Genomic DNA, 19,178 nt, shown 5'->3' with positions numbered 1-19,178 from the left:
ACGGAGTTGGGGAGGCTGCACTGAGAACAGAAAGCGCAAGTAATTCTGCAGGGAAGAAACTTTGGTCTAATACACAAGACTACGAGCTTCGTAAATAGAGAGACACGCAAACCACGTCTCGATGCACCGAAGAGCTGTACTTGGGGAAGCCCCAGCTTGTGGCTTAGCTTACAGAGCATTTCTCCTTCTAGTGGGGTGCCCGGTGGGAGGGAGAGTTCACAAACCCCATCTCGTTTCATAAGATGCCTCACACAGTAACAACAGCTTGCTGGGATTTCAGCCAGCTTCCCATTTGGATCAGGTTGCACCCTACGCCCACTGACAGCCATTAAGAGCCTGGAGCTCACAAACTGCCCTCGGGTCAGACGAGCCTCCATCCATTCAAAGCCCAGCAACATTTTCCACGCTCTCCAGTGTACAGCGGGAGAGGGTGGCCTGATCCAGCCCAGCTCATAGCCACATGGGTACCTGCTAGGGGAGGCAAGAACCGTACCCTGCTGTCATGGAAGAGCAGATTGCAGCCCAGCTCTGCTGTGATACGAGGGTGCAGGGGGATTAGAAAGCCCCTCTTCGTCTGCCCTGATTCAGTGTAATCGCAGGCTGCTCTTTCAATTCCCCAAGCCCTCGAACAGCGTACAGGGTAAAAGTGGCACAGCACAGGTAGTCAAACAGCAACGACATCCTCAGCTTTCTCTGTGGTCGCAGCACTCGCCCATCACTACATAGATGGGACATGGGGAAGCTACTTCTCCAAGCGGGAGGCCAGCCACCTTGCAAGCTAAAATCTGCATTGCAAGATGCTACAGCCGCTCCACAGGGAGGACCATCGACCATCGCCCCCAGGCAGCGAGGGGTCAATTGAGATCAGCTGCAGAAGAAACTATGCCCTACAACTCAATAAACAAGTCTTGCTCCGCTCCGGGAAGGGGATCCCCACACCAGCGTGCAAGGAGCTGGGAGCTCTTGTTTGGGATTGCCCAGAGGAGCAGGAGAATGAGCAGAGATCATGCCAGCAGGGCAAAGCAAGGCAGCCACTGTTTGTCTCCTGCCTGCTGTTAAGCTGGAAGGTCTTCCAGAGACAGGCTACGATACGCAATGTCTCACAGGGCTCAAAAAGCCAAGAGGGGGCTGCCACATGCTCAGCATAGGTTTGAGTAAGTTGTTATTACAGGCAGAACCCATCACACATGAACTCCATCCCGGGAGCACTGAGAAAGAAGCAGCAAAGCAGAGGCTGGTTTTGATCTCGGCTTAATCTACCATACACCCAGTTCAATATTTATGGGTTTGTCTGCTCAGATCCACAACTGAGCTCTGCCAGCAAAAATGTGTCCAGCAGAAGTGGCAAAAAGCTGCCTTGCCCAGCCTGACATTGCCCGTGGTCCTTTCACGAGTACCACCACACGATTTGCAAAGGTGGCAGGAGCCCCGTGAAGAAGCTGTGCTGGTGGAGCTCTGCCAGCCAAGCCTCTGATCCGGGTTAGGGTTAGGCATAGAGAAGGAGGCCTGGAAAAATGACTCACTGACATCTGCAATGGGTCAGGAGAGTGATGCAGAACTAGGCAGCTTCACAGAGCTGGTTTTCTGACTCCATCTGTGCCCTTTTCTTTAGGCCAAGAGCTATAAATAAAACACCACCGTGCTGAAGATGTGCAGCTTGTCAGGAGAGCACCTCCCTACCCCAACTTGGGGCCAAAGCACTGATCCCCAGATGGCAGCCCTAACAAGATCTGCTTGCAGACAGACTACACAAATTCTTCCATCCTTTCCCAGCCCGATTCTTGGACTGGAAACAGTGGCAAGCAAGGAAATGTTTGTCTGTCTATCTAGTTCTGTGCTTCCAGACGTATTTAGGGGAACATGCTAAGTGTACTGACTGCCATTCCTTTCCTGGCCATATTCAATCTCATCTCTTTTAAACAAAAGCTTGTCAAAGGATTAGGATACCCATCTCTTGCAGGCACTCCAAAGCCACTGCTGTAAACCAACAAACTGGTTTAGGTTCAAACTGCTTCCCAAATATCTAAGTCTTACAGTCAGGGTGCATATAAATCGGGGGGATTAAAAGCCCCTAAAATATACCATCAAAAAAAACCCCAAACCCCTCTCTCGAACAAAATCCTACAGACTTCTCAATCATGCATTAGTTAAAATGAGGACTGTATTCCATAAAGATGACCAGGCCCCTTCCTTCTCCTGCTCAGCATTCATCTTGGCTGAGCAAGCGTGGAGCTGGGCAGAGCTGCCCATCCCCATCACCTTACGCAGCCATCAGGCAGAACGCACCTTCTCCATGAGCAAAGGTGATCTCCAACCATCCAGCGAGCCGAGAGCTCGCTGTCACCCCCAGATACCCATTTCAGGGCCATAAGCATGATGGGACCAGGAAAGCTCAGGACCTCAGCGACATGGCTCTCAAGGCCAAGTTGTTGGGGACTTTGTCACCATAAATTGGAACAACCGCCTGGAATGGGATGTGAGCATTGGCAACGGTAAAGTCAAATGTAAAGTCTCATTAAGAGATGAAGAAATGCAAGATCCAGTGAATACAAATATATGCCACATATACCACTTCACCTGCCAAAAGGCTTGGCCTCTTTTCAGTAAGTGTCCTGCACTGAGCAGCTCCTTCTGAAGCCACGTGGATTATTGAGGGACTGTGAGATAAAGATGCAGAAGCCTGGACAGATACCTACAAACACACCGAATAAACAGGCTTCAAATTCAGCCTAGAAACACAATGAATTTCTGGTCAAGCAGCACATTCATTCAGAGTCTCCCCAGCCAGATTGACTTATTACTCTTTCATGATGAAGGGTCACCATGGGAAGAAAGCTCAGTCTTGGGAAACCTGGGAAAGCAACAAGCCTACACAATGAGAAAACAGGGTCATGCTGCAGGAAGAGATAAGCAGCAAAACCATGCCACGAAGGCCCTTGTTGAAACACATCTCTGTAAGGAAGGCTATGGAAGGCATCAACCCTGTCTGCTTCCTTACACCCATGTTCATCCCCAGCCCAAGCCCAGGCTGCAGCTAGGCCAGGGCATGGTGAGAACAGCACCCCCCACACCCAACACGCTCATGTTTGCATCCTTCTATGCGTGGAGCAACCACATCCCTTCGCCTTCGCAGCCCTGATGATCCCAGGCCAAACATTCCTTAAAATCCATCTGCTGCAATGAAGCTGAGCCTTTATGGAAAAAAAAAATAGAAAAAGCTTTCCTCCCGACTCCTGCCCCCGCGACGGCTGCATTTTGCCACTAGAGCGGATGCGCGTGTAAAACAATTGGGATCCCTCAAATATGAAGCTTCCCAAGACAACAGTTCAGAAGACAGATCGATGAACACAGCGTCAGTAGATCTGAATTTTCCAAGAGGAATTCAAAACCAGCAGAAAGAACTTTCTGTTACGACTGCAAAGATGGGAACTGCCTTAGGTTGTATGACCAGAACTGCTTTAAAGTATTGCACCTGACATCAGGCACCTTCTCTTGAATTTATGGATAAAGAAGAAATCCTGCCCAGCCCGGAGTCGATACTAGTCCTCCTTCCCCTTCCAGACCAGAACAAAAGGGAACATATTGCAACTATGCTGAGAGAGGAGGGCTGCTGTCTATTTCTTTAAATGTAATGTTAATGCCTTGTAATCAGCTTTAATTTTTAAACAGACCCAGCCCTCCTGTCCATTTCCCCTAATTCAGGACACGTGGAAGGTAAATGGCCTATGCTTAAACCGGGACAGCATCAGCTGTGACAGCTGGAGAGCCTGTAAGTCTCAACTGCCTGATAACAGGAATGGATGTCAAAACTCACCAGGGGAGGGGAAACGGGGAGGGCAAGGGAGGTGCTGGAGATGCCATAAGGTCATCAAGAAGCTGGGAGATAAGGCCAGACGGGGCATGGCTCATTTACTGGATGGAAACTCACTGAAACCAACAGGACTCAAAAAAATGCTAGAAGCGATGAAACAGCAAAGGACTTGGCAGTGACTCCCTACCCCTAATGAGACTGGCTTCCCTTTCGGGGTATTGCTTACACCATCACAAACACGCTGAGGAGAAAAGGAGACAGCAACAGATCAAGCCGGGAACTGAGCAACCCCTGGTGCCTCCCTGGGATGCTCCCTTCTCTCTTTGCGATCTCAAAGGCACGTTTCAGACATAAAAAGCAGCCTGTAGACTTGACGTGAGACTTGGACATAAAACGACCCGGTAAGGTCTCCTTGTGCTCCTCTGACTCTGCTGCCTTTGCAAAGGGGTGAGAGATCTGCGGTACATCACAAGTGCTCATCATATAAAAACATTTTCCCCCAAGGAAATAAAATGACAGACCCTGTGAGCCCTCCTTATCCCAAAAGCCAAACTGTACCCAGAAATAACCATTCTGCGTCTCCATCGAGGGACTTATCACGGTCACTCAACAAGCCAAGGGAAGGCCTAAAGCCAGCAGCACTCAAGTGCCCTGGCGTCCACCTCCAGGCTCCTGCTTTACTCAAACCACCCAGACAAACTGACTGTGCTGGGTTGTGCGAAGATGGCTCCACGTAACACAACTGCACGATGGCGTAGGTAGCGCCTGGTTAGTCGGACCGAAGGGAAAATCTGGCCATCCATGCAGTACAAGAGGGACTTGTCTGAGCCACTATTTTTAGCCCCGGTTGGTGGGCAGACAAATCCTAATCGTCAGCGGCAGCCGCCTCGTCACCAGTCCCAAGATGTCAAACCAAAGCCGCACAGTGCCCATGACAGCCCAGCGTCAGAAGGACAGCCTGAGCCGACCGCGCCGCCAGCGCTGCCCGAGATTAGTGCCCAAGAGTAACGCAGGACAGCAGCAAAAACCAGGAGATCCATCATGATGGGTTTAAAGTGGCAAGGTGAGGCCAGCTGTGCCAAAGCAAGCAGAAATAATCTGTGCTTGTAAAATTCAGGGCAAACGGAGCAGTGGTCTCAGGTCTTGGAAATACTTTGGCCCATCGTGCTGGGAAAAACCTAGTAGCACCATGCTGACTGTTGGCATCAAATCTGTGGCTGGTGTCCCCTGATTCCAACACTGCATATTCCTCATCACCCACATTGGGGCCCCCCAGACAGCGAGATGCTGACGTGGAAAGGGTGCAAACGCAGAGGTGGCTCAGTTGCAGTCAAGTACCCCCTTCTCTACAGGGCACATGCAGGGAACTACATGTACTTGACACAGAATAAGCTCATTTTAACTGAGGCTCATGCCAGCATATTTTACTCAGAGTGCATCACAGCCCCGTTGCCAACAATAATTCATTGGTACACAGTAATTTGTCCTCTAGGAAACATCTCTCCTGTTCCTGGACTTGCTCAGTGCATGTGCCCAGGAACTCACACTCAGCCATTTCACCTCTCCTTGCTGGCTGCCACCGGCCTCTCTTCCCCCATTATCTGAAACACATCTGCAAAAATTATTTTCCTCACTTTTCCTTCAGATTGGGTTTAAATCATACCTGTTTCAGGGCAATACTTCATTAAAAAAGTCTGTTCACACCGGGAAGACCCTACAAAAAGCTCGACTTTTTCCTTCCTGTCCGCTCGGATGCAAGCAAGCTGATCTGCACTTTCCCAAGTTGCCTGCGACTCATTTGGGTCCATCTTCCCTAAAAAGGGGATCCAAGAGGAAAAAAAGATTTCTTTTAAAGTCTGAGATTTGCAGCAGATCAACCTCCAAGCCTCCCCCCGTCTTTTTTTTTTATTATTTTTTCTCATGCAAAAAAGCCACCAGTTACCAGCGGATCAGTGTGCCGCACCTCCCTGTCCCGAGGCATCCAAAAGCAAGAACAGGCAGTTCCCTTCACTGGGTTTGCCCGACATATCTCCCTCTGCTTTCACACTTTCTAAGAGACGCATAGATACCAGAAAACAGGATCTCGACTCCTGCCTTTCCCTCCTGGATGTGCTTTGAACTGTAAACAGCCTACCCAGAGCCCGACGGGACTAGCAACCGCCCTCCAGGGCTGGAGGTGTCTCTGCTGCCAAGAGGAGGGTTCCCCATCTCCCATCTGCGCGGCCGAGGGTGGAGACAGGTTTCCACCTGACACCTTACTGATTTTGTGCGGGAAGGTCGGCAGCCTCACCCAGAGCTGAAGGCTTTTCAGCATATTTTAAATGTTTCTGATAGAGAAACTGCCAACTGGAACCGCTCTCTGTGCGGTGAGTGCCCTGTCACCCTAAATGCTGCTATAGGCTTGTTCATGCTAACTTGCAAGATACGCTCCTGTTACTGACACCTTATTTCCTCTGTTTCCAAAAGCAGAGAGCTTGCTAATCCCCCTTTACCCACGTCAGAGTCCTAATGTTCTCCCTGGGCTCCCATCACAACTTGATAATCCTGGCTCACCCCCAGCCATAAGCACAGCTCCCTTTGGCTGTCTGCAGAATTAGGTTTGAATTTTTTTGATGACTGCGGGGATGGAGAAGGGCAAGGCTCTCTGTAGGCTCCTCTTAGCACCCACTCATACGCTGCCACACCACCACCAGGCATATCAGTGCTCCGAGGAGCATCTCCCAGCAGCACAGGGAGGAGGTACATCAGTAAAAGGTGCTTTGGGGCCAAGCAAAAGAGCAGCAGTTGCTGCACGTGAGGACCAAGGTGCACAAGCAAGGGTCCATTAGGTCTCTGGCTGCACCTAGCTTGGGCCTGTTAAATCAATTCCCCGATCACAGCTTGATTTCACATCTTCCATTGCCACTTCTCTTCCCAACTCCAGCTCTTCCCATCGTGCCTCCTTCCATGCCCTGTTTTTGAACCCCAGCTGGAGTTTCAAGCACACCACCCTTCTCACCTTCAAACCAGCTCTTCAAAATGCCACACACTGTGCAATACTGCAATAACCCCAGGGTTGTGATGACACCAAGGCCATTAAACTGACCTTCCTTGGGCAGGGAGTCTGCTCTGTCCTTCACAGGCAGCACTGCATGCTGCTACAGCCCTGCGCAGGTACTGCTTAGGCAAAAGCTTCATCAATATTTAAAGATGAAGCCAGGAAGCCCATAGCTCAAGCAGCTTTCAAGCCCCCGATCAGATCAATGTCAAACAAAAGGCTGCAGTATGAGGATGCTCCAGCGAGCGAGGCCCAGACTGCAGGCTGGCACAGCCACCTCTCCTTCCCAACGCCGATCGAGTTTCTCTCCTCCAGCCACAGCGGGCTGGGACGGCTCCAGCAGCAGCCCATCACACGGAGCTGCCCGTAGGGCACACCGAAAGCAGCCCCAGAGCGCACAGTTCCCTCTCACCGGAGCATTTTCAGTTTCCAGCCAACTTCAGAAATCTGTGCTGCTGCAATCCCCTCCACTTGCTTTGAATATTACTTTGCTTTAATGCCAGCCACTTAAGAACAAAACATCTGAGGCTCAAACCATGGGGTCATCGGTTCCAGCATCCTGACTCAGAGCAGATGCTCCAGAGTAGCAAGAAAACCATAATGCACTTAGCTAGTTTGACACTGCATGGGAGCAGGAGATCTTATTTCCCTTAGCTATAAATGTAACCGATCACAAGATTATCTGCGGCCCTTTTGCAGTTCAGCCACGCTGCTGGGCTCCCTGCTCCCTGGCAAGACCAAATTCAGCCCTAGCTTCTGAGACAACCACGAACGTACAGAGGTTACCTCTTTTTAGTCATCTCTTGTACCACTTCATTATTATTTAGATGCCAGAGAATGGATGGGGAAAATACCATATCAAGATAGAAAGAAAAAACTTTAAAAAGAGAATAATTACATCTAATGGCTAAAATCAGGAATGAAACACCTTGCCTGACTTCAAGCAAATTTGTTAAACTACTGTCTCAGTTTCCCTGTCAATAAGATGGGGGTAAATTTATGACCCTTCCCAGAAAAGTGGTATGGGTAAGGAATTGGAATCCCCCAGAAAGGACCTACAGAAGGGTAAGAGCGCTCCTAGAGAGAGGAGTTTATTGGAAATATCGGCAAATGAAGACTTTGCAAGCAATAGCGAGCAGGGGGAATTTGCTGCTTAATACCCTTATGGCTCTGGCAGTCATTTTCCCCCCCTCCTTCCTGCAACCAATCGCACCAAATCACTCCCCGTTTCATCTCCCCCCGACAGAACGGCACGCAGAGCGGCGTGCCCCCACTGCATCAAATAACCGAGCACCGGTGTCCAGGAGGATGCTCACACTCACACCCTGGGCTTCAGGGTATGGAGAAGGCAGACAAATCCTCCACAACCGTGCCAATGCTGAAAATCCATCTGCTCTCCATCCCCAGACAGAGACAGCAGGAATGGATACCAACATCTCCTCCATCCCTAAGGGAGATATATTAGCTGGTTACGTAATAAAACTAATAGCATGGCGCTTCCAAGGACTACCGCGCCGACAAAGCCGTTCCCCTTAATACCACCGGAGATTAGAGCAAATCGAAGAAGAGTGGAAACAAGGCAAGGGGCTGCGGGCGAGGTTTTGCACAGAGGAAAATGCTGCAGTCTCTCCCCTTAATGCACTCTAAATCCCATCTGATTTCCAACTCTGCTGCTAAAAAAAAAAAAAGGGAAAAAGAAGAAAAAAAAGCCCAGCCTGCATTAAAATTATATTAATGGTGGGTGAGTGAGGTAGAGTGACTCAGGAAGGCTGTGGAGGAGGAGAGTTGTTTAGGGGAAGCATCCAGAGGAATCCAGACCATGAAAGCCTTTTGGAAGCAGACCAAAAGGAGCCAGGGGTGCAGATCTGCTAAAGGACGCTAACGTGCTTTTACAAATCTGATTAGTTGCTGGTTTTGAGCATCCAGGGTCAGATCCTTCCTTCGATAAACACACATCTCACCCCCCTCATGCCAGGCTGCCGGCAAAGCGTAATACAACATGACCCTACTCTTCCCTCTCAATATCAGATGCATTCCCGGCTCTGAGGACGACAGGGTTTTCACTTTATTTCTGCTCCCTCTTCAGGCTGGCTGACACCACAGCAAGAGATATCAAGTCGAACATCCTGAGTAAAATTACTCTTCCCTCCATTGCACCACTTCCACTGCAAGCTAAATATCGATGCTTTAAAACAAGCACATCCCCTGTGAGATGAGGATTTCGATGGAAGTCAAACTCGAGGTCTCCTCTAGTTGGACTTCTGCTTTACATGCAAAGTGACAAGGCAAGTAGTCATCGCTCTGCCAGCCAGCTGCACGTCCTTGTTCCGCCTTTGACAATTAGAGTCCAAATAGCCCCATCCTCAAGGCAACATTTCTTTACAACTTCACACTTTGCATCCTTTTTGAGCTTATTTTTACACACCTCCTTCCATTTCATGGAAATAATCTGAGTTTTGTCTCTGAACTGGGAAAGCATGGTAAAGGCTGGCAGTGGATGAGCACCAACTAGACACGTTTGCACGTTCAAGTATCGTCTCTTGAACTAATTTCTATGAACTTACTGTTTTATTCACTACCAGCTTAGTTTGCATAACTGCGAAAGCCACCACACTTGGCAGAAGAGACGTCCAGATAATAGGTGAGAAACACTACAGAGAATCCCTAGAACCAAGCGACTGACTATGGTGGCAAGATGGAAAATAGAGCAGGAGGCGAACAACCTGAGGCTGACTGCCGAGGGATGACTGGAAGGTGCCACCTTCCAAGCAGAAAAGCTACAGTTGCTCAAGAGCAGCCACCAAGCATACAAAAAAGTCTTGAGAAAGGAAGGAGATGAGCGGGTAATAAAGCGTTGGTCACATTCTCTGCCACCTCACAATAAAGTGTTTTGGAGATGAGTTTATTATGGCATTGACTAGTAGTGTTAGTTGACCACGTCTGGTCCTCCCTGTGCTAGGCACTGTATAGATACAGGGTGGAGAGTGGGTTTCCTCCAAAAAACTAAGGCTAAATAACAAGCTGGCAGAAGGAGGAAAAGAGCAGAGCCACCAGCACTATGGAAGTAAACAAGAGGTTAGCGCTACCATTTTGTTCTGAGATTTTCAGTCACAACCTAGTTAGTGACCATCTGCAGTGAGGGAGAACTCTTGTACTAGTGAAAAGTTGACATTTCAAGTGAAAGAGAGGAAAACCCCCTAGCTAAGAGCAAAGAAAAAAAAAACTTTCTGCAGCCTTACCATTGGCATCTTGGACTCCGGTAAGCGCTCCTACTGCTGCTGCAGTTTCACCAGATAGGACAATCTGTCCTCCTCCTTGAAGAGTGGCTTCAGCAAGCGTGGCTACTGCATGGGCAGCTGCTTCACTGCAGGCACAGGAAAGGAGAAAGAAGAATTAGGAAGACCAAACAAACAAATAACTCCACTCCAGTAGCGTGCATTTTAACCAGGCATCGTATGTCAAGAGAACAAATCCAGACCGGAGGGATTCTTACTGGGCCCAGATGAAGTTATCCAGAACAGAAAGTCTACAGTGGAGGAGGAATACATGGGAAGAAGCTGCTTCCACTGGCTTTTTTCAGCTTGCAGATCTTTTAGTCAGAACATCCCTGCCTTCTGACCTTCACATCCTTTTGCTTGGGACTTTACTAAAAGCTTTCGGACAATCCAAGTAAGTTATACCACGTGACTCCTCCCTGCCTCCGGTTTCTGGCACAAAACTCGTTCTTTTGGCACTGTCACGTTCCGAGTCTGTACAGAGTCTAGAGCTTTACCCTTAATTACTGATTCAGCCAGTTCACCTTGCACTGAAACAGGCCCAGAGGTTTACCATTACCAGGATCACATCAGCAGCTCTGTATTTAGCTAAGATGGAGCACTTCTTCCCAGCCAAGCTGTTTAATAATTCTTTTTAATGAGTGATTGGTAGCTTAGCATGGAATTCTTAAACTTCTTCATATGAATGAGGTCAGACCGAAGGTCCTTCTTGTGCAGCAACCCTGCTGTGGGAACAGCCAGTATAAGATATTTAGGAAGGGGTGTGTATGATCCTTCCCTTCCTACACCCTCTCAGCTTCCAGCGGTCATCGTGTATTTATTTCCTAAATCAGAGACTCCATCTGGATCATCAGGTTTGATTTGTCTAAGCTCCTTTGAAACCCACTTATACTTTTTGCTTCTACAACTTCCCGTAACAATGAGTTCCACATTTAATTAGATGCTGTGTGAAGAAAAATTGCATTATGGTACTCTGAAAACTACTGCCTCAGTCTGGCTGGCCAGCCCTCAAGTCTGATACTGTGAGAAATAGAAAATAACTGTTCTTTTTTCATTTTCCTCATTATTTCATAGACTTCCAGTAATCTCTTTCCCAGGCTGATGAGCCATAGTCCACTTACTGCGCAAGGACTCTTCCTGGCTTCTGATCGCTCTTGTCCTTTCCAGACTTTTTCTAAATATAAGACATCTGTTTGAGGGGGGTGACCATTTCTCACACTATTCAAGACAGACACACTACGAGTTGGTCCAGGGGCCTAATCCTGGCTTGCTCTCTATGCTTTTCCCTATAATTCCCAATATTCAACTCACTCTTTTGACAATATCTGCTCAGCAGCGATAAAACATTCCTGACAGGACAGTTTCCTGAATGCTTCCTGAATGATAACTGGTAACGTATAGTTCCTCACTGGGTATATACAGGAAGTATTTCTTCACGTGTGTATCGCTTGCATTTACTGACATATTTTATTTGCCATTTGGTGGCACAGTCAGAATGCAGTGAGCATCCTTCAGCAGCTGCCCAGATTTCCCCAGACCTTTTGGATGACTATTAGCTACTTCTGGTGACCTACCGCTAGTCACAAAATTATTCCAAAGCCACCTCCTTCTTGCTTCTGAATCTCCTACTATTTCTTACCTTAATGAACTAAAAAAAGTAGCTTTTTCTTTAGCCTCCCCTAGGATGCTCATCCTTAACTGCCCCACTCGTTCTCTGGTAGACAAATAGACTGAAATATTTTCCCAGTACTTCCTACTCATTCTTTCTCTTTCCTAATTTCCTGCTTAGATGCTGTACGCTTTCCAACTGTATTCACGCAGGGTGTATTTTCATTTCTAAATAGCCCCTCTGCCTCTCAGAGTAGCTCTTAAACACTGTTAGCGAACCAGAATATTTTCTTGTTCTGCTTTCTTACTCCCTTTGACTAATCTCGCTTCTAAACCTGCAGCTATGTGAAGGCAGTTACAAGCAGGAAGGCCAGCTACAACACAGCAAACCCGGGCGTAAGCACAGATTTACTGGTGTAACCCTGTTTCCCAGACTTCACATAGCACTTATTTGAATCCACTTTCAAGGGCAACTGAACATTTTAATAATCTGTTACAGTTGCATCCCTGAAAATAATAATGATCTGCAGCATAAAAGCTTTTTTCCAGTTACAGCATGCTCCACAAACATTAATTGGTTCAAATCAATGAATTAGTTACCTACCTCCATTTTGTCCTTGTTTACTAGAAGGCCTAATACTTCCCACTCTCAAACCTGACAGAGGTTGCATCATCCACCATGTCACGCTGTTGGCAGATGTGCTGCTCTACACGGGACTATGAAAGACTCTGCACTCTGCCAGCAGGCATTGGAACAAGATTCAGAATGACAGAATCCCAGACTGGTGGGGGCTGGCAGGGACCTCTGGAGCTCACCCCGTCCCACCCCCTGCTGGAGCAGGCACCCCCAGAGCAGGGGCACAGGGCCGCGTCCAGGCGGGGGGTGAATGTCTCCAGGGAAGGGACCCCACAGCCTCTCTGGGCAGCCTGTGCCCCTGCTCTGGCACCCGCACAGCAAAGGGGTTTGGCCTCATGTTCAGGGGGAACTTCCCGTGTTCCAGCTTGTGCCCGTGGCCCCTTGGCCTGGCGTTGGGCACCGCTGAAAAGAGCCCGGCCCCATCCTCCTGACACCCACCCTTCGGGTATTTATAGGCATTGATGAGATCCCCCCTCAGCCTTCTCTTCTCCAGGCTGAACAAGCCCAGGTCTCTGAGCCTTTCCTCACAAGGGAGATGCTCCAGCCCCTGATCCCCTTGGCAGCTCTGCGCTGGCCTTGCTCCAGCAGCTCCCTGCCCTTCTTGAACTGGGGGGCCCAGAACTGGACACAGCCCCCCAGATGTGGCCTCACTGGGGCAGAGCAGAGGGGGAGGAGAACCTCCCTCGCCCTGCTGCCCACACGCCTTTTCATGCACCCCAGGGCACCGCTGGCCCCCTTGGCCCCAAGGGCCCGGTGCTGGCTCAGGGTCACCTCGCTGCCCCCCAGCACTGCCAGGGCCTTCTCAGCAGATGGTAGCTTTCAGCTAAATTAGGCATAAAGTTTCCAGAGCTGGGATGAGCCACCAGCTCTCAAGGACCAGAGCCTCGCTGAGATGTTACTACAGGCAGGGGAAAGACCACAGTCCCACAGCTGAAAGCTACAAGGAGCATTTTGTGGCAAAGGAAAAGTGACACCTCTTCCACATGGAAGGGTGTTGGAGAATAGCCACCTAGGAAGATCTCCAGCACTACCATGGTCAGTAGACAAAGAGGGTGACAAGCAGCCAGGAAATTAAATACGAAGCCCCTCATTCCTGCTGCAGTGCTGCTACAGCCTTTGCATCGCTCCTGAACTACAAGCGGTTTGAGCAGACTTATCACAAGTCTTGCCTGGGTATGAACAGAGCTGATCCTGTCACACTAGACACTCAATGACTTGTTGGAGGTTCTTCCATTCATATTTCTAGGAGACTCTTTAGTTCTAACATCATTTCCCTTTAATGGAAAATTCTGAATTTCTTAAGCTAATACAGGAAAGGGAACTGCTCACTGCAACCTTAAGAGCTAAAACTAGTAGTGATGGGGTGAAATTAAATCAAAAGCACGCCGGTGTTCTAGTCCAGAAAAACTTCTCAAAAAATATATAGAAAAATCTATCACCTGGAGATGTTCAGGATACAGATCCTGCAAGTCAGATTCCAGGAGACAGGGCTTTTTCCTGCAATTCCATGCCTATTTAGCTTAGCTGTTCTTCTTAAAGCATCCTAAAAAGATCGCTTGTTTTTCAAAGGCAATTTTACAGTGAATTGATTAGCAAAAAGCCTGCTTAATCAACCCCGTATGGTAGCAGAAAGGAACATATCTGATGGACCCAGATCTGAACCTCAAAGAGAAGAAACAGTTCTAGGTGTGTTGGTGGTTCAGTTGCAACAGCAATTTGGAAGCAAGATGTTGAATGCCCCCAGGATCAAGGTGGCTGCTTTAGCAATTTGCATATATAACAAGGTCTTGGAGCTTTACTCCAACCATCAGCACTACAGACTTGTGCCTTGCCCTAAGCCATGGCTGCTCAGTCAACAGCCTCTAGACCAGAACTCTGATTTGGAATAGGAAAATATTTTGTCTGCGCTTCAGAAGTGTGAGGCCTCCCATGCTGCCAGGGCTGAGGCCGCGTTTCCTACCGTCCACCTGCTCTCTCAGCTGCCATGTGCCACAGCCATTTCGAGTTTTTAAGAACAGCAGGCAAAGCTTAAGCAACTCAGAGTTGAGCACACATTGCTTCCCGCTGTGCGGACCTGCAGAGATGTACACCGCGGATCTTGGTAATCTGAGTATAACCGAAAACCTAACAAAAATCTTGTTACAAGATGAAGAGGCAGCATTACTACTGCAGCTCATTCGGCTTCTACTTCAGAACCACCTTTGTGAGAAACCCCCAAAACACTGGCTTTTGGAAAAGATTCTGATTTCTGAAGAGAGACCACACTGCCACACAACAGGGAAATTCAGCCTCAGCCTTTTAGCAAGAACCATTAGTAATATCGAGGGAGACCCTGACCAGCATACTTAAAAGGTGCTGTTAGCCCATAACTACTCTTGCTTGCTTAGCAAGCTCAATTCTGTAACTGGAACTTTAATGCACAAATAAGATCGTTCAGAGGGTACGGTTACTACCCATCTTTTCCTCTTTCAGGAAATTTCCACGTCAGTGTTGTTCTATTGTGACAGTGGAAATCAGGAGCTGTCCTGCAGACACCCAGACAAATTTGCTAAGGGAACACCGCGACTGGGACTGTACACAGTGGTCTTTGCACCGTTAGAGTGAAAACCTAGAAGGAAACGTCATGCACGCATGCTTCAAGCCTTCGTCTCTCACCCGTACCTGTTAAGTGCCATGGTGACAGTTGCTCCTTGTTGCATCTCCTGAGATGCTGCCACTGCTGCTTCTGCTAATGACGCCACCGCCTGCGTGGCCTCTGATGCCTGCGTCGTCTGGATAGTCATCTCACCCCCCTGTAGCGTTGCCCAGTTCTGCTCCACCTATGGGGAAAGACAAAAAGAAAGGCCCTAGGATTGGGCATTGCCCCACGAACAGATGGCTGTTTCCTAAAATGAAAGGGCCAGGTAGTTCTGAGAACAGAATCCTGCACATGCTTTGACTCTCTCCGAGAGACAGAGGAAAAAAAGAGCACCAGGGGAGGAAGCTGAGGATGCACCTGAGAACACTGCTGGACTCTACAACCCTCTATCAGCCATGAGTGAGTTTCTGTTGTCCGCCCATGATTTTAGTTGCTGTCCTCCATATGTTCAAACTTCAGACAAAAACTCGAGTTTCCTCATGCACGTGGAAAACACACCCCATAAAAGTCTATGAAGCCCCTCAACCTCCCACAAATCCCTCTTGTCCAGCCACGTCCCCAACGAAGCAGGAGAGTGTTGATCTTTGCTGTACTCGGATCGCTGCCTGCCAGCCCGGGCATTTCTGGGGTGCTGGAACCCCAGTGTCTATCACATCCCCCAAGGAAACGGGCTGCGCTTGCCTCACTGTTTCAATTTGCCTGCACCCACCCGCTGTCATTTTGGGGAACAGTCCGTGTTCCCATTCAGGATTTATTTGTACGGCACTTGTGAACTAGGACGGGTTTGAGCCAACTGGAATTTCTGCGTACTGTGGCAACATACTTAACAAAAGAAGATGGCAGGTGGAAAGTACTCTGTTCATATATTTCAGGTACTTTCAATTCCCTAACTTCAGACCTTTACATAGATAGGTTTCGTATTACTTAAAGTTCACCCAGTCTCAGTTGCTCATTTTCCACCTAGCCCACATTTCTCTGTTTGGGACTCCACCGCTCATGAGATAATGAGTGTATGGCCACAAAATCCACCAGGATGTGAACTAGAAATATGTACTGGACCAAAAAATACCACTAAAGAAGTGGAGGATGAAGGCCCATCAGCTGACAAATCCTACTGGCTGCTCTGCAGGATGAAGATCTTCCCCCACCCTCCCATCAAGGTTCTCATCCCCATAAACATTTCCGGCCACTCACCATCTTGCCGAGACTCAAACAAGAATGCCGTAGAAGGTGATGATAAAAAACCCTCAATTTGTTAAGATGGAGAAAGCTAAAAAGTCCATAGAAGCAGAGCTCGCGCAAGGCTCCCCACAAAAGGACAAGTAAATTTTGCTGCCTTTGGGTAAGAAAAGGGTTAGTCCCATCACAGGCTGGAGAGGGAGAGAGAAGCTGTCGTGCTCTCACTCACATCTGCTATCACACACTCCTCAGCAGCTGCCAATCTGGTTTTCCAGCACTTGGGCACAGGCAAAGCTGGCGCGCGTCGTAGCTCTTTAGCCATCCCCAGCCGTCTGACGTTCAAGGCAACTGCTTCGTTCTCCTGTGCCCAGAGCTGACCGTGGGCGGAAGGATCCAAAGCAGGGAGGAAGCAGTGAGATAGTGCATTGCGAAAAGGAGAAAGGAAGTTGATTTTAGAGAAGGCAACGTCTTTTAGGAAAGACGCAACCAAGTTTCAGTGCCCAGAGAGGAAGAAGTTGCAGATGGTAGAGATCTCGAGAGAGTCAGATCGAGTTTATGGTACTCATTAGCCATGCCAAAACCAAACCAAAGCAAGCCTGAGCTGGGAAAGACACCCTTCCCACCACCATGCAGAAGAGGAACAGACATAAATGTTTTCAAATACGTGGCAACACACATTTGAGTGATAAGGCAGGTCTCCACTGTGACATACAGTGCCCCGCAAAGGTGCCTAAGCTGTTTCAGAACAGGGACAAAATAAGGCCTGGAAAAGAAGGGGGGACTGTCCAGGCCCTTCTCCACACTAACACAAAATCTGTGCTGCTGAGATACTAGCGAGCATCCCCGCTCCACGCTGCTCGGCGCCCTATAAACCCATCGATTTACCCTGAGCTAACTCAGATCTTCACACAGCAAGAGATAGCAGGACACAAACAACCCTAGAGAGGCTGTGGACCTATCTGTGCAGAGATATAGCACCCAGCCCCAAAGCAAGGTTACTTCTCTATCTTTATTTTGTCCAAGATATTGCTTAGACGTTCTAGTCACGTTGCGAACTAGACGCCTGCGTCCCCCTGATTTCTATTTGTGCCATTGAAATACTTCTTTCAGATCTCAAGAGATAAAACTGGTTCTTGAAAACCCTCAAAGCAGCTGCAAAATACTTCAAGGTCGCAGCCCCAGAGTCAGGCTGTTTCACTATGGGTCCGAGATGGAAACAGGGTCTGGTGCAGAGCAAAGCTGTTCTGTGCTGCCACCTGTCGCCGTGAAAGCCCCATCCTCGCAGAGCGGACCAGACCTCGCCGCTCCTGCGCACAGACTGCCCGGCCAGAAATTCTGGCGTGCAGCAGAGGGGCAGAAAGCAACCTGCAGCCTGGTTTAAAGGTGGGTTTGGCGGTGAAGAGGGTTAAAAAATTTTTAAAAAAAAAAAAATCTGCATAACCTTAAGGGAATGTTCCTTAAACACACACAAAAATCTTCCCTACTCAATTAAAAAAAAGTGGAAAAATAAATGCATGCAAATTTGAGTGTTCAGATTTTGGGGTTGAAATGGTCTGATCAAGTCCTCAATAGAAGCAACTTTGACAAGTTGTAAAGCAGCAGAAGAAACTTTCACAGTAAACAGAACAGTAACTCCGCAGGATCTCCTGTTGTCTCTATGCTACTGTGCATCCACACAGCGCGCTCTGGGATTTACTTGCAAGCCTCCCTAAATGCTGCAGCAAAGGAACAAGTCCCATTTTGTCCAGAGATCAGTGACCAAAGAACCGCAGGGTTTGGCCACAGCCATGCAATATCCTTCACTAACCACGTGCTCAAAACATCCCAGGCATCGCTCCCAACCCTGAACTGCCAAACCAGCCCCCAGGATCTACAGCACACATCAAACAGTTGCCTAACATGAATACACAAATGTGTATTTTTGTAGGTCATTAAGTCTTTATCTGCTACGGCAGATCTCGTGAAATCAATAATCTATTGGTAATAACAAAAAATGTATGGAATTCAGAACTGAGGCTTTCACCATGATTGCATTCGGACAGTCCTGAGTCAAAATGACAACAGTTCAACATTTTCTATATAAAATTTTATAGAGTCTCGTGTTCACATGTATGTTAACCCTTAATGCTGCAGGGTGGGAAAGCAAGGCTTGCTGTTTTCTGTGACCACCTAATTCTAGAAAATATTTAACTTCAATAAAGTCCAGATAGGACAATTCTGGTTTGTGCACCATGAACATGACCCAGGTCCTTACCTCTCCGTCAGCCACTGCGGAATAATTGACTTGTGCGACGGTAACTGTGGTAGGCAACTCTGAGGCATCGGCCAACGTCGCAACTGTAGCACCAGTGCCAACCTATGGAAGTCGACAAAATGCAGCTGAACACATTTGTTATTGCAGGAAAATGTCCACATAATTCAGGCAAAGGGACACTCAAATGCTCTCGGATTAAAAAGCATCATCACACCCGCAGAGAATAATAGTAATTGCAGAGCTCAAGGAATATACAGAGCTGTCTCAAAGGGCTGGGGGAGGAAATCACACGCTACAGCCACATTAATCTGTGGCAGCTTCCAGTGTGGATATGGCCCAGAAGCAAGTTTTGCACAGCCCTCGTGCTGTGTCCTATGTTCATGTAGGAGACTGAGTCCTTGCAATTCTCCCAGCCTCGCAAGGAGCAGCTGTGGGACACTGCTGCCATTCCCAGGTGTGAGCGTGGTGCAGGTGGAGCCAGCGAGCTTCTCCCACAGGGAGAAACCACTTTAAAAACCACCAAGTAGTCCTGGATCAGAACACGCTGTGCATCAGCCCTCATTTATAATGCTCCTTGCTTACCATTCAGTGGGTCTCTCATCTCTAGGCACCTGGCAAACTTTAGTTCATCCTCAATACCCCATTGCCTTTGGAAATTACCTTTTCCCCATTTAACAGCTGGGAAAAGACAAAGGCAGGGAGATGTGCAGCTTTGTTTCTAAGGAGAATTAAACCTATA

At 48.4% G+C, this 19,178-nt stretch overlaps 1 protein-coding gene across 9 annotated transcripts in view; it reads right to left on the bottom strand.

The window, feature by feature from the left end:
- The window catches only part of NRF1 (nuclear respiratory factor 1), a 73,465-nt gene that overhangs the window by 18,556 nt on the left and 35,731 nt on the right, over positions 1–19,178 (bottom strand). For 7 of the 9 annotated variants that reach the window (XM_064441706.1, XM_064441713.1, XM_064441716.1 and 4 more), the window contains 4 exons: positions 18,440–18,541; positions 15,030–15,187; positions 10,088–10,212; positions 5,475–5,624 (listed from right to left, as the gene is read on the bottom strand). In XM_064441706.1, coding sequence (XP_064297776.1) covers positions 5,475–5,624; positions 10,088–10,212; positions 15,030–15,187; positions 18,440–18,541 — 535 coding nt within the window. The remainder of the gene's footprint in view (positions 1–5,474; positions 5,625–10,087; positions 10,213–15,029; positions 15,188–18,439; positions 18,542–19,178) is intronic. The other 2 variants (XM_064441723.1, XM_064441717.1) reach the window with 1 other exon arrangement.

This window comes from Phalacrocorax carbo, chromosome 1, assembly GCF_963921805.1.
Source record: "Phalacrocorax carbo chromosome 1, bPhaCar2.1, whole genome shotgun sequence".
NCBI lineage: Eukaryota > Metazoa > Chordata > Aves > Suliformes > Phalacrocoracidae > Phalacrocorax > Phalacrocorax carbo.
Note: the sequence above shows the minus strand (reverse complement) of the source record. Positions and strands in the feature narration are given on the sequence as shown.